At 44.7% G+C, this 24,738-nt stretch overlaps 1 protein-coding gene across 1 annotated transcript in view; it reads left to right on the top strand.

Annotated features, from left to right (window-relative positions):
• LOC125286459 (ephrin-B1-like) overlaps positions 1–3,929 on the top strand; it is a 52,807-nt gene extending 48,878 nt beyond the window's left edge. The window contains exons 4-5 of the mRNA XM_048231560.1: positions 1,553–1,678; positions 3,455–3,929. Coding sequence (XP_048087517.1) covers positions 1,553–1,678; positions 3,455–3,918 — 590 coding nt within the window. The 3' untranslated portion in view covers positions 3,919–3,929. The remainder of the gene's footprint in view (positions 1–1,552; positions 1,679–3,454) is intronic.
• The last annotated feature ends 20,809 nt before the right edge of the window (positions 3,930–24,738 follow it).

The raw sequence follows: 24,738 nt of genomic DNA, 5'->3' as shown, positions 1-24,738 counted from the left end.
CTCTCTCTGTCTTCTCAACTCTCTCTTTCCCACTCCTCCTCTTTTCCCTCTCTGTTTCTCTTTCTTATTCTCTCTCTCTCTGTCTCTTTCCCTCTGTCTTTCTAGGGCTCAGCAAACCTGTCTCTCTCTTTCTCCCTCTCTCTCTTTCTCCCTCTCTCTCTTTCTCCCTCTCTCTCTCTCTCTCTCTCTTGCCTGTCTTTCTGCTCTCAGGGGGAGTGTGGGTCCTGGCAGAAACTGCCGATAAATAAGGCATATTATGGCCTTTTAACCATATGAATAATGAATAACAATAAAAAGTTAATATATAACTGCTTTAACCCCATTCTGCCATGCATGAGTGTGTTCTGTTGCCATAGCATGTGCAAGCTCACTGTGTTCTGTAATCTCTCTCTCTCTCTCTCTCTCTCTCTCTCTCTCTCTCTCTCTCTCTCTCTCTCTCTCTCTCTCTGGCTCTCTTTCTCTCTCATTCAATCTCGCTCTTATTGCCTCTCACTGCTGTTTGGAGAATGCATTCCATGGCGTGTTTATTTAAGAGGAGGGAAATATTTAGCTATGAAATGGCTCTTATGATAGCGCGCTGAGATTGTGATGCATTTCGCAGGCACAAGTCCGTGGCTCGCCTTAAAGCAATCCCTCCTTCACCCGCCCGCCTAACCCCACCAACACCACCACCACCACCACCAATTCCCATCCCACTGACCCCCCCCCCCCACCCCAACAAGCTGAGCCCAGCAGATGGGCGCCGGGGACTTGCCTTGGCGGTCGTTTTTTCCCCCCATTTCAGATGGAGAGGTTTTCTCCGTATGTCGCGGGGGCTCGCAGAGTGCCGTGTCACACAAATCAAGCCGGCCGCGTGCAGTCATTCATCCGTCCACTCTAATGTACACCGAGGGAGCGGTTCGCCACACTGATGATGTTTTATGCTCCATGCATTTCACTCACCTCCTTATGCAATTACATGTTTTTTTGCGCAAACTGCACAAATCCATACATTAGCATTTAATGCGGGTCGTATATTATAATAAAATCATTTGAAGGACGCTGGTCAGTTTTCGAGTGTCGGCCACTGATTTTCTAGTGTTTGTCCCTTTCCTTCCTCTCAGCTATCGCCCAGGCCTCCCAGCGCGCTGTACAAAAGTGTTATTATCCTGCTTTTGTCTGATGCCAGATGGAATTGGCTCTTTCTCTCTCTATCTCTTTTTCGCCTTCCATCCCTCCCTCCCTCTCTGCATCTCTCCCCATCCACCCACACACTCTCTTTCCCTTTTTATTTCTCTCTCCTTCACACTCTTCATGCGCTCTCTCTCTTTGTAGCTCTCCGTGTTTCTGTCTGACACATTCTCTCTATCTCTCTTTTTTTCCTCTCTCCCTCTGTGTATGTAGCTTTCCCTCTCTCTCTCTCTTTCTCTCTCTCTCTCATTCCCTCTCTTTTCTTCCATTTATCTTTCTCTCTCTGTCACTCTTCCACTGTTTTTTTTATTTATTTGTTTGTTTGTTTACAGTGCTTGTTTGTTTGGGTGAGTTGTTGATGTGTGTTGTGTTGTGCTGGCAGACCCTAACGCCATCCTGCCGGACCCAGTGATGACGGATCTCCCGGGAGTGGAGGGTCCAGACGGCGGCTACAGCCCGCCCAGCCGAGACCCAGGCGCAGACAGACCGCCAGACACGGGCAACACGGGTGAGATGGCACACATACACACACACACACACACACACACACACACACACACACACACACACACACACACACACATTCAGACACAGACAGACACACACACACACTCACAGACACACACACACACACACACACACACACACACACACACAGACTCATTCAGACACAGACAGATGCACACACACACACACACACACACACACACACACACACACACACACACACACACACACACACACACACACACACACACAAAGACAAAGGCAGGCACGTTCAGACCTATACACACACACTCAAACAGACATTTAAACACAGCTAATGTATACAGACACAGCTAGTTTATACAGATATATTTTATGAGATATTTTACTCTCACAAATAAACACACAAGGACACACACACACACAAACTCACACATGCATACACACACACACATATATATACATAAATTCACAGACACATGCACTCCCAAGGCCCTGCTGCACTGCAGGCTCTTTCAGCACAACCCCGAGATCCAAACAGATACAATCACTGATGGAGTCATGAGAGCCCATTAAACTCCCTGTGCTGAGTGTGTGTGTATAGGTCTGAACGTGCCTGCCCGTGTCTGTGTGTGTGTGTGTGTGTGTGTGTGTGTGTGCGCGCGTCTGTCTGTGTCTGAATGAGTCTGTGTGTGTGTGTGTGTGTATGTGTGTGCGTGTGTGTGCGTCAGAGCAAGGCTAAGGAAGAGACATCTATAAAGGGTTGGACAGAGGAAAAGAGGGGAGGGAGTGGAAGAGGGAGGGAGGGATGAGTTGGAGAGAGAGAGAGAGAAATAGAGAGAGGGAAACTTCTGGCATCCTCCCTGACCGTATAAAAAAAAACAAAAAAAATTCTCCTCCGCTCACATTTCAGTCACTGGAGTAGTCATTTTTTTGTCAAGGCTCTGTCCATCTAGGCCCAGGGCCAGGAGAGGGGATAAAACAAAATCAGATGTGCAACGGAAAAAAAGAAAGAGAGAAATCTGCCTTCCCTGCAGATTCGTTTTGTTCCAAGGCCTTTTATTTTTTTGTTTTGTTTTTGTCTTATTCAACATTTTGGTTTGTAATATAGCCTTATTTTCCTGCTTCTTGCCCAGTTTGAGAACCTGAACATTGGATTAGACATCAACAGGCAGTGCTTATTGCACTTTCATCCTGAGAATCCGCTCTGAATGTCTGCAGGCAACCAGTAAAATAGATACATTAGCTGCCATACATTACAGCTGACAGGGTTTTATTGCACGTCAAAACATATCTGTGGGTTGTGTTTTTCCAAAAGATCAATTTTCTCCTCCCTCAAAAGCAGTGAATGTTTGTCATATATCTCCAACTATCCAGTGCACTGACTGGCCTAATCATTCATATGCTCTAGTATAGTTCACTCGCAGAACTTGTTATTTTATGCACTCTTTTTTTTTTCCATGGGCTCATGGGGTTCATATTCATGGGAAACAAATAATGAATAAAATACATCTTTATATTTACCTTTGTGCTGTACTGGCAAATTTTGTTGAAGACATGAATAATGATCAAACATTCTCTGATCGTTCAAGTTTCCTCAGTGCTAGAACTGAGGTTTCTTATCTTTTATCTGTTCACAGAGCGAATTATAAAGAACAAATTCTGATTACAGTTACAAATGGAAAAGTAAAGGTTTTCCTCAGTACGGAAAAAATGAATCTGCTAGCAGTAATGCTAGTATGTATCTTTACATGCTGATTTGAAGTTTTCTCACAGTATCTATCCTCTCTTTCCTCAGACCTTGGTAACCCTAAGACCAGCGGCAATGGCGGTGGTGGAGGTGGTGGTGGAGGTGGAGGTGGCGGCAGCAGTGGCGGAGGTAGCACCAGCAGCACCAGCGAGGGCTTCCTGGGCTCCAAGATCGCCGTCTTCTCGGCCATCGGCGCCGGCTGCGTCATCTTCCTGGTGCTCATCATCTTCCTGGTGGTGCTCCTGATCAAGGTGCGCAAGCGCGGACGCAAGCCGGCCCAGCCGCGGCCCGCCGCCCTCACGCTCAGCACGCTGGCCAGCCCCAAAGGAGCGGGCGGCGTGGGGGTCGTCGGGGGAGCGGGGTCCGAGCCCTCCGACATCATCATCCCGCTACGGACAGAGAACAACTACTGCCCGCACTACGAGAAGGTCAGCGGCGACTACGGACACCCTGTCTACATTGTCCAGGAGATGCCCCCTCAGAGCCCCGCTAACATCTACTACAAGGTGTGACGAAGAGAGAGCGTGTGTGGGGGGGGGGGAAAGGGGAGGAAACACAGCGGTTTTGTCTGAGAGGGGGGGCCCTGTATGTGGAACATTGATGGACAGAAACAAAATGGAGGAAAGAAGGAAGAGGTGGAGAGAGAAAGAGAGAGAGAGAGACATCCGTGCTGTTTTGAAGTTTGCTCAAGGACCTCTGGTGAACCACACTTTCACTTCCTGTTGTAGTTTCTTTGTTTGGTGTTGTTATTGTTTTGCTTTTCTTTGTTTTTTTCTTGCTAACAGCCTTGACCCTTCTTGACACTGCAAGGTTGAACAGAGGAACAGAAGTAGAATGGGGGATAAATAAGAGAAGGATGCAAAGAAAGAGAGAGAGAGAGAGAGATGAACCTCCAACTTTGATGTTTATTTTGATGTCTCTTTCTCCACCCAAAGTGTGGTGTTGGAGCCTCCTATGCCCCCACCCTCTGTGTCCGTAATGTTTGGGGGTGCTGCCTGGTGGCTGGGTTGGGTGGGTAACGGGGTTCAAGGGTTAGGTAGAGAATAAGGAGTGCAGAGGATGATGTTATTCCATAAAGAGTCACCAGAGGTCTAGCACATGCCATCCAAACCTCCTGGAAGAAAAGTAAACCGCTTCCTGGGTTAGGCTTTTTAAAACAAAGCAAAACAAAACAAAACAAAAGACGACAAGGAACACAAAGTAGCCTCAAGTCAACATACTGACCAGGATGAAGAAGAGAGAAGAGATAAGAAGAGAGACTGGCTTTTAATCAAATGAAGCCATGGAGTTTCAGGCTGCCCCATCCTAAAATGGACCCTCTCGTAGCTCAGGTTACAGGGTGCAGCTAGATGACTGACTCTTGGCATCTAGACCCTCCTCACGCCTGCGATGTGATTGCCTTACTGTTTCTCAAGGTCTCACTATTTTTTCCTCACAAAGTATTAGTTTGAAGAAGAAAAAAAAAACGACAAACAGTTGTATTAGGTTATTTTTTCTAAGTATGCGATATCTAATTGTGGACATTTCACTTCTTTCTCTTCATTTTGTACCATCATCATCACTCGTTGTTGTTCCTTGAATGTTTTTTTGTCTTTTTTTTCATGATTATTGTTCAAGGAGTTACTCATTATATTTGTGGACGTTTCAACAGACCCTCTCTCACACACACACACACACAAATACACTTACACAGACACACACACACACACACACACACACACACACACACACAGACACACAGACACACAAACACACACTTACACACACACACACACACACACACACACACACACACACACACACACACACACACACACACAAACACACACTCACAGAGACATATGCACCCTCACACGTAGACAAAACCATACAGGTCTTTTTGAGGTTTTCAGGTTGGGCCAGACTTCAACCCCCACCTCACACCCCACACCCCTTGCACACCGTGGTATTTATGAGTCAGTGGCTTGCATTTCACAAGGTGTTGCTGACTGCGAGCCCAGACAAGCACGGTCGGCGGTGGGAGAAATGCGTTCGTTCCTGAGAACCCCGCGGCTACGGCTACCACGGCATGCCCTTCCAGAGTATAGCGAGGGGGGCTGTGATGGGTTACCAGAGCAAGAGTTCCTGGCAGACTTAATGGGTGCCGTTTATTAAATTTTCAGCGCAGGAGGGGCGGTTATGACAGATGACATAGAAAATTAGCATTTGTTAAAGGACACGTCGCACACCAACCAAAACCTGAAACCCGGGATTAAAACAACTCCCCACGAAAGCCTTGCAGATGAAGAAGAAGAAGAAAAAAGACTTCCTAGCTTGCTCACATTTAATACCTGTGTGAAATGTAAGATTATTTTTCAAAGAATACTTTTTAATAAAAGTTGTGTTGTATTTATAATAGTTAATAGTACTATTCTCCTTTTCTGCCAATGTGTATTCAGTTCAGCGAGTGGTTTGGGGTAGTTAGACCCCTGGGACATACCCAGTAGCTCTGTGAGTGGAACTCTTTTTTCTGGCAGACGAAAGAAGTGACACTTTTGACAGTTGCTCAGATTTCTGTATAAGCACTGCGGCGGAGAGGAATTGTTGAGGAAAATGTTTGGCACGTCTCCGAGACACAAAAGACGTCAGAGACAGAGAGAAAAAAAAAGAAATTACAGTAGTCTGACATCTTATCTTTTGAGTGTTAATTGTGAAAAAAATAGCACATTTATCTGTGACAGACATGGCTTTGCAAGAACCACAATCTATTCAAAGGCCTCATTTATGAGCAAACTGTTTATGACAGAGGGGAAAAAACTCTTTTGATTTAATCATTTTAATTTCTTCAGCACTCAAACCGCTTGTGATAAAAATCACACGCCTGTTGTTGGAAGTTTCTTTGCCAATAAGTTCTTTTTTTTCTCTCTACCAGTTTTTTATGTTTTGCCCTAAATATGACCATGTGGTTACTAGGTAACTAAGACGTTATCCGTTGCATCTGAATTTCACGAGCCACTTCAGCTCCTAAGCCCTGCGATTTCATATTCTCATGCACGGCTCAGGAGGAGAGCCCTTGGAGAGATTGTGTTAGTTGTTTTTGGAGGAGCTGAGCTGACAGTAAGAGAGTAGCGTGTCGCATTCGGAGCTCTGACAGGGCAAGAGAGATACCATAGCTCCCCACGCCATGCCAAGCGCGTAAGCCCCAGTCAGATAAGGACAGCTGGCTGCTCTCGTCCTCGCTCGCTCGCTCGCGAGGCGGAACACGAAAAGCGAGTTCCCGTTCGTTCATCGGTCATTTAACGCCATTGACACGGCACGTGGCCCCTCTCCAAACGCCAGGGGAGACCCCGCTGCTGACAGTACCGGGGCAAATGGGTCAAAGAGAACAGGTCCCCATAGAACCATCGAAACACGTTGAGTCAAATACAAGACAGTGTTTTAAAGACATTTATTTTTTGTTTTGTTTGTTTCGAAAGGATTGACTCGTTTCATGTGTTGTGATCTTTGTTATTAGTAATTAACCACAATCTGGCAAAAAATTGTAAGAATGACACATGTATATATGTGGATACAGTGAAAGTTTTTAAGAGCATAATTTCACTTGAGCCCTGTTTATGAAACAAATATAAAGTCAAGATTTTGTATTGGCGATTGTTTATGTAAATAGTTGTCTTTTTAAATTACATTTTGTATAAATTCTTGCCTTTTTGTTTATTTTTTTGCTTTGTTTATCATTGTAGATCAAGACAAATTACAAATACAGAAACACTTTGAGAGGTTGATGCACAATGACTTGGCATGCAGAAAATGAAAGAGTTTTTTGTAAAAGATCACACTCTTGTCCCTCCACTACACTGCAGTCCAAATCAATTGAGTCATTTTCACTTTTTATGACAATAAATTAATATCACATCTATGAAAAACTGATTTCTCTTTACATATCATTTCTCTGTATCACACACCTTTGGCAGTCACCCAGCGATGCACTACGGCTCAACACTGGGACTAAATTAACTGTATGAATGACAACAGCAATATCCATTAATTCTTTCTTTAAATTCAGCACTTAGAGATTTTATTATCACCAGGCGTGAATAATTTCATTCTCCTAACAGAGTAACCTGGGCCTCAGATCACATTATATCATGCGGCCTAAGCTTTCAGCATTCAGAGATTTAATTTAATCTTCCTTTCAGTGGTGGCCATTCAGGGAGCCAGACTTTCTGAAAGGAGCCTGGCTTTGGTCTGTGGGGGTGATTGGAGAGTGAATGCCTTTATGCCAGGGGATAAATCACAAAGGTGTTCACACAGGCAGCCATCTCTATGCTCGGCCTTTGCCTCCCCAACCCTCCGCACCACCCCACCCCCACCTCCTTAGGCCAGGTGGCTTATGGGTAACAGCCAGGCCCTTGGTGGCAGCCAGCGATGCTTTATCTCAGTGGTCATCTTTCACTCACCTGCCTGGCCGCTCAGCAGCGGCTAATCGCTTGCGTTGTCAACGGCGTGTTCCGAGATGTGTGGCGGCAGCGGGTATCAATGGCGTGTCCTGATGGGACCCAACCGTAATCGCCCAGATGTCAATCACACCAGACACTAAATGGGCATCAGCTCAGGCAGAGCCTGGGGGAAGCTGCTTCTGCCAGGGCCACCAAAACAGCTTAGCACCCAAAAGCTTAGTCCCCTCTGTTTGCACTCACACATTTGTTAATATTGTTTATGATTATTATGTTCCCTAAAAAAAACCTACCATTAGTCTTTGAAGTACCGCCAGGAATGCTGATAATCCGCAGTTGAAAGGTAGCTAGGGGATGATGTGATAAAATGGCACAAATAACATTGTGTTTTTGTCTGCACAGAGCTATCACATCGGTGTGTAGTCTGTTTTAAACAGATATGTATTAAAATTACACAAACAGTCCTATTTCGTTTGATTTAACTGGATTTTTCCAAAGTGATTCAGAGCTATGGCGCTATGGCATGGAGAATTGTCTCACTTTAGACCATTTTACACTCCAGCCGCTTGCTGTTGACTTTTAAGCACACATGACCCCTGCCCCTGTCTTGACACTACAAGGAGGTCAAGACCAGCTACTTTACACCACGTCTCAGTTGGATGCCCATAACCCATAAAAATGTAATTGGACAGCATTCAGTATCATGTTTTCAAGTTATTCCAGTTCCAGCTCCTGTTTGATACACAGAATTATGTGTGGTGTAAGGTCCTAAGGTCTACATGTGTGTTTTCATCTCTTTGTATGTGATACATAGCTGTTTCCTTTAAACACTCACAAAATGCAGCTTTTTTGACTCGACTATAAGCATCTGGACTCAATTTCAGATGATGTTCCACAAAACAACTTTGCCGACCTGACTATTGCTTATATTCATAAATAATAAATATATTTTTTTTTCCCATGGAGTGCCGCGTCCTATCCTCATGTTTACATCCACATTTGTGATGTACAGGATTTCCGCACTGCAACAGATGTACATATAGAGATTGAGTTGCCTGTTTTTGGAAAATCGTGGCTGGAGCTGTTCTCTACGGTTTTCACAAGGGGCCTTTATGCAGCTGGACTTGAGTCAATGATAAAATTCATGTGTCCCGGAAAGCATGTAAGATATGAACATTCCCTGTGTAAAAATACGATGGTTATTGTATTGAGTTCCATTTCCTGGAGGAATGAAATGTTCCAGAAGTGTGTGCCTCAAAGAAGGGGCCGCCAAAACTATTTAGCAGGTAATGCACTTTATCTCAAATTATAAAAAAATTGATGGAATGTCCCCCTAATTTCACATAATCAGTAGCTGCTACGATGCCAAACTATACAACAAAGCATGAAGGAAGCCAAACATAAAATTCATGCAACATGTCTCAGTCCTGGCCCTGACTTCAGCCTTCTCCTTAGCTTTAACTTCAAGGATCTGCAAATCCTGGCGTTGAGGTGTCAAAAGCCAAGCATCCAAATAAATGTCCAACTTCTACTCAGTGTCCAAGCAACCAGCCCACCTGGGGCCCAGTGTGGTGTGGAGGTCATGTTGGTGGTGGTGGTGGGGGTTGTTGTGTCAGTGATGGTGAACTGACCCTCTGGAAGAGAAATGGTCTTATAGCCCCTGGGCCACGAAATGATCCCCCAGGTTGTTGTGTGTTGTTGGGGGAGAGAGAGATGGAAGGAGCTGGTGGCCCCAGCAGCCTCTGGAGTGCCTGCGTTCGTGCCGTCCACATGTTCATGGCTCAGATGTGCAGCTGTCGGCTCCGAGCAGGGTAGGCACGCGGTGACAAAGAGCAGCTCCATCATTACACCCAACGCTGCAGTGGCAGGCCAACGGCAAAGCGCCTGCCAAACGCCCGCAGCTCCAGCCAAGGCTAACTCCTCAGCCCCCTCCCATGTTATCTCTCTCTCTCCTTCACTGCCTCTCTCTTTCTTTCTACCTCTTCTGGTTTTCTTTAGTCACTCTATCCTCTCTCTTTCCCCTCCCTCTTTCTCTTTCTCTCGCTCTCTTTCTTGATGTTGTTCTGTCTACCTCCCTCAGTCTCTCCTCTCTCCTCCTTCCCTCATCTCTCCATCTTTTCTCCTCTTCCATTTTTTCCTTAGTCTCTCTACCCCCCTCTCTTTCTCTCCTGGCTCTACTCTCTCCATCTTTGCCTCCACCCTCCCTCCCTCTCCTCCCTGTCTTCCTTTCTGGGCAAGAACAGAGCTTGTTCAGAGACCTTCCCCTGGAGTCTCTCTCTCTCTCTCTCTCTCTCTCTCTCTCTCTCCTGCACAGATGTGTCTGTTGGAATACATTAGTCCAAGCAGCTCGGTTCATGCTCATGCATTATATGATTTCACATCCTCACATGGAGCATGTGTAAATGGGAGATTTGCTCTACGGGTCGACTGTAATTTCAGCTAACCTTGTCCACTTCTGTCTCTGCTCGAGTCGGCTGTGTATTTACCCTATTGAACCAACTCTTTTTGAGTGTTTTTTTTTTGCCCTAAAGTTTCATTTTTTCTACGCTACAGAAGCATCAAATGGGAAACAGCCTTGGGTCATTTCTCCATCGGAGGGAGTAGAAGAGCTAGCTACACCAACAATATATGGAGTGGACTACAGTATTAACCTGAGCAGAGTGTTTGGTCAGTTTAGTTCAGCTCAATAAATGCGCAGAATTTATTTCAATTACACCCTTCTGTGTGGCCCCTTTTTAAAAACTTTAATTGGATTTGAGTTTAATTTCCTAAGTTTACTGAATTGCAGTGGCATTCCCCTGGACCCTCAGGGCCCGATTCAGATTGCTTTTAATATCAAATGCTGTTTTTTAACACGCGTTGTCTTTGGTTGCAGTGAAATGGGAAAAATGATCGGTCAGGGTTTCATGGTAGAGGAGAAGGCATGGCGAGTCTAATTACTACTAAGCCCACTGAGGTGCTGTATCGGCCATCTTGTACACAGTACACAGGCCTTCTCTTGATAATGGGAAAACAAATCTCTGCCTTTTTAGGAGCTCTTTAACCAGATCTGATCTCACTCTGCACGGGTGTTTGCATGTTGTGTGGCTAAATAATTCAGTGCATTGCTTTTGAAATAAAGGATCATCGGGCTCTTTCCATGGCCTCCAGACTAGGTCTCAGACCACATCAAAATAACTGTAGTTTGGTGGATAGCGAAGCTTTAATCCGACTGATGAGGCACGCTGGGTATGAATGAGGACAGATAGGGAGCCTGCGGTGCCACCACGCACGGAATGTATCCGTGGAAACAACGTGCTGCTGCGTGAACAGCCTCCAGGCAGGTAAGCTCATCTGTTTGTTTTTTTCTCTCTTCCTCTCTTCTCCCCCACCATCTCTCTCTCTCTCTCTCTCTCTCTCTTTCTTTCACCCCCCTCCTCTTCCTCCGTTGCTCCGTTTCGCTTCCTGCTGTCTGTAAGCCCCCATTGCACACATCATTTTGTGGGTTTTATTAAAATCTTCCCTCCGCCCTCACACCACAGGGTCTTTTCCACGTTTATTCCTGAAAACAAAACAGTCAATATCCTCGCACAAAAACTGCTGATGCAGTGCAGAAGTAGGAGTGAGATGTCAAGGGAGTTACTGTTAGTGCGCACATTATTCATAAATGGGATGCTTCCAATGGCTCAATTAATGAAAATAAAAATCAGATGATGGAATTGAATTAAGATTGAGTTAGACTGATGCAGGCATTTTAATGAAGTGTTAGCTTAACGAAGGTTAGCACAATGCTCTGTATTAGCAGTATATTAGGCCGTGAGATAACTCAAGGCTGAAGTGCAGTGGTTATCGATACCCATTGTGCTGTTACAAAAGTACCACAGCCTTTCTCTCTCTTAATGGGTTCCATATTGATCCAAAATGAAGCTTCCATATTTCACGATAGAATCGATAGCAGGACCATAGTAGTTGATATCGGCTTTCACATACCCATGCCGAATGTAATTAATTGATGAGGTCGAGGCAAATTCATTCGTTCTAAATAATCAGGTTACGGGAGACTAAATTCTTCGGCCGTTACGATTGAGGTGCAAGGCTGTGAAAACTTGGACGAACCGTCTGAGCATGAGCAGAACAGTGGAGCTGGCGAGGCTCTGGCGAGGTCGAAGCCCTGGACTGGCCACCAGCCACCAACGCAGGAGGGAAAATTCCCACCATTTCTTTAAAAAGCATGGCGCAAATGAAGGCTTTTATCCCAGGAATTAAGTAAGTGTGTATGTGTGTGTGTGTGTAGTGTGTGTGTGTGTGTGGATGCTAACGGGTGTCTTTGGGTGGAGAAATTCTCCAGGCACAACCTCCCCTGCGTGTGTGTGTGTGTGTGAGTGTGTAGCACGCTTTGGAAACAGCCTCATGCCTTTCCCCTGGAGTTAGCCTCACATATTGATGGTATTATGACCAAGACATGCACAATCATGCCCTTGAGGTGGCAATGATCCAGGAACGGCAGCTGCTCATCAATCATACAGTGAGAGCCTTTGAAACCTGGGAGGGGGTGGAGGTGGAGGTGGGGGGACAACATTTTTCCTCTATCTGCTGCTCCGCAGGTGTTGCAAGCACAAGGAGTTAGGAATACATTTTATTTGGGGATGTAAAGGAATAAAAATGACCCAAATGGGAGTTTGAGAGCATACACTCTTGTCAAGAATTTAGACCTCACACTAACACCGACACACACACACACACACACACACACACACACACACACACAGAGAGAGAGAGAAACTGAGAGCGAGAGTGACCAATACACACATGCACACACATACACACACATACACACACGCACACACACTAGCACACACACACACACACACACACACACACACACACACACACACACACACACACACACACACACACACACACACACACACACAGATAAACCCCAACACCCCTCCAATTAACTTTATGGGCAGCTTCACATCTTCATGTCTTTGCCTAGGTGGTTATAAAAGGCTTCTTATGAAACAGATTAATGCCTAATTCCTAATTATTCCTCGTCTGGATCCAGTGGTTTGACAACATGTGAGATACTCCCTTCAAACTCAATTTAATTATACCGCTCTGATACGAAGCACATGCCTCTGTAGAACAGGCAACAATCCACCACTTCTTCTCCCTTACCCAATCATGCCTTTCACCGCAACACAGCCATTCCTAAATCCTATTTGATCGAAATAACTGCTCACGGAACCGGCTATAGTCGGGTAGAACTTTGTGGAACAAGAGCAGAAGCATGAAGTAGGGCATGAATGCAATTTTGCAAAAATTGCAAAAAGAAAATGATAGATCCAGAGGTGTTGCTTCATGACGGGTCTCTGACGGATGCTGCTTCTTTTGAGCATTTCTCAGAAAATACGTGATCAGCCACGTCCCTTTTTACCCCATGCAGTCTACAAAATAAGTGACTTTGTTTGATGTCACATTTATGCTCTTCTCATGAATATGTGTGGAGTAGGACACACATCTGACTGACTTAAGTACTTTTCCATTGTCAAATACAAAAAGCTTTCATTTGATACCAAACATGACATGCTTATCCCTGAAACTACATTTTTGGTAGATTTTATATGGTATGAAAGAGGTGTGGATGATGATGTCATTCTTGAGAAATGCTCCAGGGTGCCGAAACAACACCCATCAAAATGCTGAAACAACACCCATCAAATGCTGAAACAACACCCATCAAATGTTAAAACAACACCCATCAAATGCTGGAAACAACACCCATCAAATGCTGGAAACAACATCAATCAAATGTTGAAACAACACCCATCAAACAACACTGTACAAAAATGTATTGGTAGCCTACTTCACGGTTGTGCTGAGGTTGTACTGGACTAGTAGGTGCAAGGGGCCATCAGGTAAAGGAGCGTTGGAGTGTTGGAGGACGTCAGGATGTCAACATACAGCCTCCGCTGTGTTCATTCTTGGAAGTCCAAGCCACTGGCCCCCAGAGCCCTGACGTCCATCCATCTGCTGAGTGACCTAAATACAGGGCAACATCTGTGGAAAACAGAGCTGTTTGTTGTGAAAACACTCAGTATCAAAATGCGCACACATAATCACAACACACACACACACACACACACACACACAGTAGAAAATGCACACATACACACACACAAATGTGACTTACACAGAGTCATAAATGCACACACACACACACACACACACACACACACACACACACACACACACACACACACACACACACACACACACACACACACACACACACACACACACACACACTTTAGAGGGATTTTAGTGTTGGCGCGGCCTGGCAGGAATGCTGCGATGTGAAAGCTGCACTGAGTGGCTGGGCAGCGTTCCCCGGCAGTGCTGGCCTGTGAGAGCTTGATAGCGTGATAACACCCTCTCTCCTGTATTCAGTTTGCTCGCATCTAGTTGACATTTGCACACAAACAAACAAATAAAAATTGGATCGTGACATTTCAATTCGGCTTGTTATGGACATAATGGATTTATGTGCAAAGGTACGTCAATAATGACCAACACGTACGCAAACAAAGGCCACATGTCTTCCTCCTGCCGGCAGTTAAAGGAGGTATGGATTAGAAACAAGAACCAGGAAGGAACCATCTTACTTACCTGATCAGCCAAGCAAAGTGGACAGTTTAGTCTATAGTGGATCTATACTGCAAGGTCGGAGGTCATTCACACACACTCCCTTGGTGAGCACAAAGTGATTTTCTCAGCAAAGTCAAGTTTCAGTTCAAAAACGTTTCGAAACGCTTTTGTGAGAACTGCACATCTTGAGCAATAAAAAGGTACTTTGGGATACAAAAACTGAGAACACATGGACACTGTGCACTCACACGTACACACACACACACACACAGAGACACACACAAGCACACATGCACTCACACAGACACGCACACACACATACACACACACACACACACACAGCTGATGGTCTGTTTTCTCTCAATGGTTTGTATTGAAATTCAGTTGTGGGAATATTTTTCTTTTCACTTGTGAATAAATTACACTGTGAAACAATAGGAAGTCATAATTTCTCTCTCTCTCTCTGCAGTATTTCTCTGGCTGTGTATATGTGTCATGGGCCTTTGTTTTCGAGCACAAGTCTCCTTGCGAAGTTTCTTGGAGGCCTGTTGATTTTACAGGCTCGTTTTCTATCTGTGTTTGAGCTGCTGAAAAGTGCGGCTCTGAGCCCAGCGCTTCATTCATCTCAGGCAGGCCACGCCAGGCTAGGCTTTCAGACGCACGTCCGCTCAGCGCACAGTGAGAAATGACTCTGGCTTATGAAGTTCGCCCCGGCAATTTTTTAAAAGGTGTAATTCCACCCCAGCTCTGTGCAAGAGAGAGAGAGAGAGAGACAGAGAATGAGTGAGAGGGAGAGGGGAGAGAGAGATAAAGGGATAGAGAAAGAGAGAGAGAGAGAGAGAGAAGGCCGCTGAACCAAACACCAGCATCATTCAGCTCTCTCAAAAAGAGCTGCTCTGCACGCCGACTATGGGATCGTATTTCCCCCTTTGCAAAAGACTGAACCTGCAAAAGACTGAACCTGCAAGCTCCTGAAAAGAAGGGGGAGATGTGTGTGTGTGTGTGTGTGTGTGTGTGTGTGTGTGTGTGTGTGTGTGTGTGAAGGGGGGGGGGGGTACTTTTAGAATGGCTCCCATCATTGTGTTGCCCAAGCTCAGGGCTCATGCAGTTGCTATAGCAACAGCGTTCCTCACTCACGCACACACACACACACACACCACACACATGCATACCCACACGGTCGCGGTGACATCATTCAGGGCCGTGCGTGGTGCGTGATGGCCTGTGTAAATATTCATGTTGGATAAGAGGGAACTTGTTCCGGCTCAGGGAGCTTGTGCTTACTCCACATGTCACAGGGTTAATACACATCTCACAGCGCCTCAGACCCGTGCTGAGTTATGCCTGGCCTGCCAGTGTGCACATACATATTTGTGTAAATATATATTAAATGTATGGGGGGAAAAAGGGGGTGAAGGGTAATTAAACAATATTGATTGTGGAGAAATTTATTCAGGGATATTTTTTTTGTAACGTATAGTTTGTCTTAAGCTGGGCTCTCATGCCAGGCTGCATGACATAGAGAAACAAGCATGAGTAGACACACAATTAAGGGTTCAGAAAGACGCAAACCACATGTTGAAAACCTCACAGCTGGACCAAGATACTTAGGGAGTCAAAGGCTATTTACATTTGCATTTTGTATACATTTACATTTTTCCCTTATGTTTAGTCACCGGAAAAAGAACGGAGGATGAGAAAAGTCCCTCACAAATGTTGGCTGTACACAAAATTGTCGTAGAATTTATAGCGACTGAAGGCCGAAGACAGTTATCTGAGCCGCTGGGAGATATTTAGAAATATTCTGTTTCCGGCTGGCTGCTTGTGATCAGCCGTGACCTTCACAAGCAAATAGCTTTTCCATAAAGTTTACAGTTTCTCACCAGTCATGTGGTTCTGGTTAAAAACAGCACTGCTACAACATCTGAGAAAATCCCTTCAAAAAAAGAAAAGGAGAGAGAGAGAGTCCATGAGAGTGAGAGAGAGGTACATAGAGAGAGAAGGAGAGGGAGAGAGAGTCCAGGAGAGTGAGAGAGAGGTACATAGAGAGAGAAGGAGAGGGAGAGAGAGGTACATAGAGAGAGAAGGAGAGGGAGAGAGGGAGAAAAAATACCTCAAATACAGTAGTGACAGAGCAAGTATAAATATGTGATGGGAGTCGATGGTATGATTTCTATTAGCCGTACTTTGACTTAAATCAGACACAGAATGCTTTCATGGTTAGCCTTTTTTTTCCTCGTTCTCCTCATTTCCATCGCCCCGCTCTCTCTTTTTATAAAACATTAACTTTCAAAAGCCACTTGGTGTTTATTAAACGCTGGCGTGGGGTAGCAGGGGACGCTGGGGGGCTACGTACGTCAGGGCCAGCGCTATGCCACATCTGGACCTCTCCTGTGAGGACCCTATTCAAACACCCCCGCGTTTCAGTCTGAACTTCACAAAAAAAAAAGAAAAGAGTAAAACTTTGACCCATCTCATATAAAACAGACTGAAACCATCTTGTGGGCCAAACCTGGTCTTTCTCCCCAAGTCACTGACTGACAAAACGTTTATTTCCATGGCAGTCTGTTTTTCTTTTTCGTCTCACTTTTTTTTTCGGTGTTTCTCCTGGTCATTAGAGAACCTGGTTTTTCAGCGTATGGATAATTGGCTAGCCTTTAATTGGTGTCAGAGTCTGTGGACTGCTGGAGTGGGGAGAGGTGAGGTGTGGTAACAGTGTTAGCCTGGGGAGCGGCACCTGTCCAACGAGCAGAGGGATGCAGGGAAGGGGAAAAAACAAATGGAACACTAACCCCCCCCCCCCATAAACACACACACACACACATACCACCACCCCCACCAGCACTCTGAGGTGGAAGAACATAGGTAGGTAGGGTAGGTGGAGAGGGTGGGGTGGGTGTAGTTGGTAGAGTGCACATAGTTTTTCGACTCCTTTTTGGTCAATGGTGACTATAAGTGTAGCTTTTCTTCCGATTTGACCCTGTGTAACTCGCTATCAGAACTGTGTGAAAGTTAAGAGCCAGAAACCTATCAACCGAATTAGGAATGACTTTGATGATGTTTTAAAAATATCCCTTCAGCTCCAGTCAGTAGAGGGGCTTTTGTACACAACCTTTTCTTGGATCGTGTGAAAGGAGGTCTTTACGAGTTTAATAACAAGTAAATTGGGAAGAATTGGGACACTCTGGATGTAGACACCAGAGTCAAGACACAACAGAGGAACTCAGTACGTGGTGTGATTCACCCATTTCAAAACCAGATGTCTCATTGGGTCATGTATGGGAACACTATTTGAAGCATGGTGTGAGAACTTGCTCACATACAAAATACATTAAATACATTCAAAATATGGGAAGATTTTGACATGAAGATTAAAATATGCAACTTAACATTAAATGCATGGCAAAATACTGACTTTTAATAAAACAGCATACTCCACAAAAATAACTTTGAAATGGAAACGAACACCCTTTAAACAGATTAAACAGAGTTCAACACATTTTTAACACATTTTGCCGATTTTAACATTTTAATGAGCATTGTCTCCTTCCTTTTTTATGTGTTTTTATTTGAAAAAATAATGAGGTCCAAAAGCATGACACAATTGTCTGATTGTTCCTTTCTTCAGCTTCCTCTGGCTTTGAACACAACTTTGACTGTGCACAGCGCACTTTCCCCTCAAAGAGAGCAAAGCAGATATTTCCCTTTGAAGCCCGGTGTTGGCCTCCTGGCTAAATATAACCGCATTGTCACTCCGGGTTGAAAGGTCGGTGGCAAAATTATACCGGTGCCATTTAGGAGACCTTGACGGGGGCTAATCGTTCTCAGACCTTCGACCCACTCTAATCCATCTCTGCTGGTGTCTCCCCTTCTTTGTTGTCAAATTTTTCTTTTTCCTTTTTTTTTATTGAAGTTTGGCGAGGGGAACAATGGACTAGCCCCCGCGTGACTAAGTCCCCGGGCCGGCCCATTGAGAAGCCATCGAGAGGGTCGGAGGAGCGGGCGTTGGGTGCAGTGAGGTAAGACCGTGTTGGTATTCGCTGGCCTCGCCGCCCAGGCGCCACACGAAGCACAGGCACTGGCCTGCTCTGTCAGCAACACTGCTGAACCATGAACACTGACACACACACACAGAGAGAGAGAGACAGAGAGAGAGATAGAGAGAAAGAGAGAGTTGTGGAATGCCGTGGCTGCTGTGAACTCCCTACTGAGGGAAACCCAATACAATGACACTGTGGGCTTTTAGTCTTTCATTTTCTTAGTCCTCTTCTTCATCTGTCTTTTCTTTTTTTAAAAACTTCCCGCTGTATTCTGAACCGACTTATCTCCTCTCCTGCTCTCTTCTTTTCTCTCCACTCCTCTCTCTCTCTCGCTCAACCTCTTCCCTGGTCACATTCTTTGGTGTATTTAACCAAGTCCTCTTTTTTGTTTTGCTTTTGTCTGTCCTCTTTTCAACCCTACACTTTTATTCTTTTCACCCAACACCCCACACCCCCTGTCTCCTCTCTCCATCAATCTCCTTGTCTCAGCATTGGGTCGTGGGTGTGGTTTGTAAGGGCTGGCTGTCACCTTCCCTATTGATGCAGAGTCCGGAACACATCTGGAATGGTCTGAAATGGAATAGATTGGTCTGGAATGGAATGGAATGGTTGCGGCACATCACTTCCAGGCCAGGGCCAAACCCGTTTCCAAAACTAGCTGCTGTCGGAGTTGTGCCGTGTGTGTGTGTATGTGTGGCTCAGGGTTTGACAGCGGTGGTGAAAGCAGGAAATAGGCACTGGGCATTTAACTAATGGTACTCTGATTCCACCCTGTGAGTCGACTGAAATAGAACACACACAAACACACACACACAGAGACACACACACACACACTCAGACACAGATGCACAGAGAGGCTCTATGCAGGTGATCCTTTGAAGGGATGATCGCTTTCCCTCTTTCTTGGGGGTGCTGGAGGAAGTGAGTGAGAGGGGTTATAAAAAAAGAGACACACATCAGTCATAATGTATGTTGTGCTGGGTGCAGTGTTTCAGGAGCGACGTGTTCTCCTCACGAAGCATCCAGATGGAGGCAGCGATTCTGCAGCGTTGCTGCCGGCTGCTCACTGTAAATTGGAACCACGTTTGCCAGAAAATGGCGTTTTAGTAATATTTCATTAACTGAAACGTCGCATTAGGCTTTTCACGTGGGCTTTTTCTCTTGTTTCTTTTTTCGTTGAAGTTGAAGTGGTTCAAACGCGGCGTGTGAGGCAGCATGTTTAAAAGTAATTTGCGTTCAATGGCTGGGTTGTTTCCGAGCCCAACTCAAAGGCGGTTTAGTCGTGCCACTATAAACAGCCTTTGGCTCGGCGAGAAGCTAAAACCGTACCACACATATGGAACAAACACCGAAACCAACTGTCTGCCGGCCAGATGACATACACGGTAATGGCATAATTTATCAGGAGGCTTTCACCAGCTCGAGTATAACCTAGCCTCTCCACTGTTACAATGAAGTGTCGTCGCACAGCCGTCCTGCAGGCAAATGAGAGGTCACAGAAACCAGCAGGTGTTCAAACATGCAGGAGAAGAAGCAAACCAGTACATTTATGGCCCCAAGTTAACATAAATTATAGGATTGAAACCCATTATTTATGCTAAGATTTTCAAATTATTTTTTTAGGCTATTTTTAAACTAAACCATCTGTTTTGTGGGCAAACAGCAATATGATAATCTCCTTTCAATCATTCCCGACATACATCACTTGATCTTACCTGTTATGGTATCAGTTCCTATATGAAGTAGTGTTATGGTATAAATTTTCAGTGTTGTTCAGCTAATTGGTAGTCTAGATATATTATGTGTAGACATGTACACAATTTTTGTTAAGTAGGAACAACGAAGTAAGAGTTTATTTTCTCAGTAGTCAGATGAATTTATTGAAATTCACAGTAAGGCTTTTGTTGGCATAACTGTCACAAGGATTGTATAAGCATGTGTGGGTTAATAGTTCCATCATTTAAAAAACAATTTGTGGAAGTTGAGCAGGCTGCAGCGAGAGACAAGAGGGTAATAGAATAAACTGAAACCTGTTTAACAACTGTCATGGCCTCTTCCAAAAGTGTCAGGGTCAGGCTGTTAGCTCTGACCTGCCATCAGGGAATATTACTGCTGGTTACATCTGTTATGGCACATTTATGACATGGTTGTAGGACCTTTATGATTGGTGGACTTAAGTGGACACATTCCAAGGGTTTTGGAAACTTGATATCAGATGATTTGTCTGAGGAACATTAGTCTCTCATGCTCTCTGACTCTCTCTCTCTCTCTCTCTCTCTCTCTCTTCGGTCTGCATGCGTGCCCACACAAATTGACTTGCACAAATGCATGTACTTTCAGGCACAGTAATGGACACATACATTTGCCACCCACGTCTGCACGCTCCGACACACAATCACACATACACACACACACACACACACAGAGTTCTTCATGCCACTGAGATTGAGCGATGTGTGTGTGTGTGTGTGTGTGTGTGTGTCTAGTGTGTGTGTGGGGTGTGGCTGTGGCTGGTTGCCTGTGGCAGTGCAGCTCTTTAGGAGAATAGATTGCACTGTTCCCCCCCCTGCAGTTTGCAGGGTCTCAGGTGTCCTGGTGGACATGAAGTCACCTTGTCATTTAATATCGTCCCCATTTAAACAGCTGTAGGTCACGCATCAGGAGTGGAGTGAGAGCGAGAGAGAGAGAGCAGAGTGAATAGTGGGTTTAATTATGCAAGTGTATCTTTCACTCGCTTCATTTCCAGCACAAATGAAAGTCTGCCTTCGTTTAAACACACAAAATCCCCCAAAAATGGCATTGATTGAATTCTTTCTTCTCTATTTCATGGAGCCGAGGCGAGGAAGGGGGAAAGAGGGAAGAAAGGAGAAAATGGCTTAAATAAACTGCACATGTTGGGAAACGTACGTGCTTGAAGGGTCAAAAGGGCCTCCAGTGCATGTGTCATTTACAGCAATTTAGCAACGCTGACCACCAAAGCATTTGGCTTGATTTGAGTCTTGCGCTTGTGAGAAAAAAAATACTGCGCTGCCTTCATAAATCTTTAATTGTAAACATGCTTTAAATTCTCATGACAAGGGGGAATAACAAGACTAAAATGTGAGCCACAGTTGAGAGACAAGCTTATGTAAAAAAAAAAAAAAAAACTGGGAAGGACACTCAATGAAAATGTCTTCTGTCCAACATCACAAATGAACGCACACTAACCTTGCTACCATATACAACCAAGCACAATCACGCATGTCTGTGGATGGAGATTGAAAGTATTTATTCCATTTTGGTGTTAATCCATTCCAAAACCATTGGTACACGGCCTGATTGAGTTATGCAGAATTGCACAACACCATCGCCAACATGAAACCGAATAAGGGGCCTGTTGTCCTCTATTAAAGTCTGTCCGCACAGACAGCTGGTTGCACTTATGTTTAATTTCAGATAAATTAGCTTGGTGAGTCTTGTTAAATAAACACTTGGCCATCCAGGCGGTTATGACCAATGGGTTTATTACTGGTAGGCGATGATTATTAGCCATAATCTGAAAGCAATTTTGGCATGCTTATTATCTGTGTTTGTGTTTGCCATCCTAATTAGGGTACTTGTCAGAAAGATTGAATATTTCACATTTAGCGGGTCACGCCGGTTCGACCTGTTATGACAAGGTAGGTTGCGGAGATATGGTGAGTGGTGAGCGTAATTGCCGACAAACATACACAAAGACAAACCCAGAAGGTCTTGTCTTTGTGTTGATAGCCTCTTTCGTGAAAATACTGAAAAGGAAGCTAACTTGCCTTACACTATTTATGTTTACGATTCGGACAATTTAAGCAAGCAAAGACAAGGCTACCACAAGGCAAACAAAAGAGGCTTCAGTTTAAGTCATCGTACAGTGCTAACTTGACCGAGTCTTGCATGGGAGTGTGTTTTATTTCATAAACGCTTCAGTACCTGCGACTCAGTAAGGCGAGATGGTCATGAAACGCGCTGAAGTCACTCTAATGAAACGCTCCGATGATTCTGCTAAATACCTCTGCGTGCCACATGGACGTTTGCCATGTGTAGAGCCATGTGTGGATTCTTAACCTTGGAAATAACACATAATCTCGATGATTACTCGTCTCACACTCCAAGCTGTAAGTCATCTCCCCTCCAAAACCCGCACAGAGAGTCCGCAGGTCCAGAGGGTCAGAGGGTATATGTGCTATTTCTCCGACGGGGCTGATTAGAAAATTGCCGATCAGTATGTTAAAAGCCAGGATGTTTGAAAACATTACTTCTGGCTGCAGACAGACATCCCATGGGCATCTTGTTTATTTTTGTCAGATGGGTGCCCCTCCCCTTTTTGTGTACAGTTTTTTCCTTCCTTTTTTACAAAAAAAAAATCTTATTAGTCAGCAATGTAAATCATCTCAATACCCCTCAGCACAAGCCGGATTTATGAGCCAAAATAATAACCAGAAGGTCAGAATGAGGTCTGTGGAAGCAGCCTCCGCTGCATAGTAAATCAAGGCCTGCGTCCGCTGGAGTCGGAAACCTGCTGAAATTAAAACACTTCTGTGGCTCCTGTGCCACTTCATTCAGTGTCCCATTAATATGCAGATCAAAGAGACACTCATTTTCCCCAGCAAACAGAGGGCACCCGGGCTCCTACCATTGTCACAGACTCAATGTACATGAGCCGACTTCAAATGACATCGTCATTAGCAGTGATTGAGTTAACCTCTGCAACTGTCGCTCGGCTTTGATTAAGGTTATACAAATAACCCTGCGATAATCCTCGGATACAGTCATTTTATACACACACGTGCAGGGGCGGACTGGGACCAAAAATCGGCCCTGGCATATTTGGCCCAAACGGCCCTCAAATCGGTCTGGCACACCTAATTAAATACAAAATCTACCCTTAAATATGCATATATTTTCAACTGTCATGGAGCACTGAAAGTGATGTAGGCCTCATTGGTTATCACTCTGACTGATCAGAGGTAGGCATGGAGCACATGATCTCCATATTCAAGTAGGCTATACAAGCATTTATTAAAGAAGAGTTTCTGCTTGAATCAGAGAATCATTTCAAATTAATCAATAGGCTACATTATCAACTATACAATGCTCAATTGACAACTGAAACAACACAAAATAAACAGGGCTGTTGCTGGAAATATTTTATTCCTGTAGGCTATACTACCTACATTGCTGGTACATTTCGGAACAGTATAGCTATGAACTAATTATTTAAAGTGTCTTCCAGTAGCCTATCGTATAGCCTATATATAGCTTAGTTGGCTTGTGCATGACTTGACGTTTTGTAGCCCACATTTCCGTCAGTGTAGGCCTACAGTCTTTTAGCCCATCTTCACCATGATAACCCTTCTCAGATAGAAACCTTCTCTACTTTGAGCGACCAACCACCACTCAAGCCATCAATGTTGAATTTTGGGCGTCTGACGGACACTGATCAATCTGACCAATAGGCCTAACGTTGATTTGACACTCTTTTGCTGTCCGGGTTTGCAAATTATTCATTTAGAAAATTTAATTTGCACTATTTGTTATTATAATCACAGCACGGCCTTACTATGTTATTATTAGGCAACCATATCATTACATTATCAATGAATAAGTCATCATAATCATCATAGTCAGCATGGCATGTCACACATAGCCTACCTGCTCCACCACTGAGTTCTTATCATGTAGCCTCAACTAGGCTCGCACTCTCCCTCTGCTCTGTATGCTTGCTTACATCCTCGTTCAAACTCAACAAACTTCAACATGTTGCTGACATATGCTAGCCTACTTGCAACGTTTTTTTGACGCTTCTACATTGGTGTTAATTTTGCACAATTGTCACTACCGGCACCCGCCGCAATTTCGTGTAGGCAACTTCGATTAACTTTTGATGCGCTCACAGAATCCTGGCTCTGAGCCAAAATGGGAGGGGTGGGGCCTGACGTGAGCTGTTATTGGATCAGTCCAGTGTCAATATTGAAATGTAACCAATGGGCCGCTGATTGTCCTTACTTTGGGCCGATCGTTGGCCAAAATAATTAAGTTATATATAGCCTATTCTATCGGCCCCAAAGGTGTGTCGGCCCACCGGGAAAATGCCCGGTATGCCAGATGGCCAGTCCGCCCATGCACACGTGCAGGTAGACAGAACTGGATAGATGTGTAGGATGGACTAGATTAGATCAATGTTGCAACGGTCTAGTTCAGGGGTATTAGTGGG

This window comes from Alosa alosa, chromosome 21 (genome assembly GCF_017589495.1).
Source record: "Alosa alosa isolate M-15738 ecotype Scorff River chromosome 21, AALO_Geno_1.1, whole genome shotgun sequence".
In the NCBI taxonomy this organism is placed as follows: Eukaryota; Metazoa; Chordata; class Actinopteri; order Clupeiformes; family Clupeidae; genus Alosa; species Alosa alosa.
The sequence above is the reverse complement of the archived record's forward strand: the minus strand, read 5'-3'. Positions and strand labels throughout refer to the sequence as shown.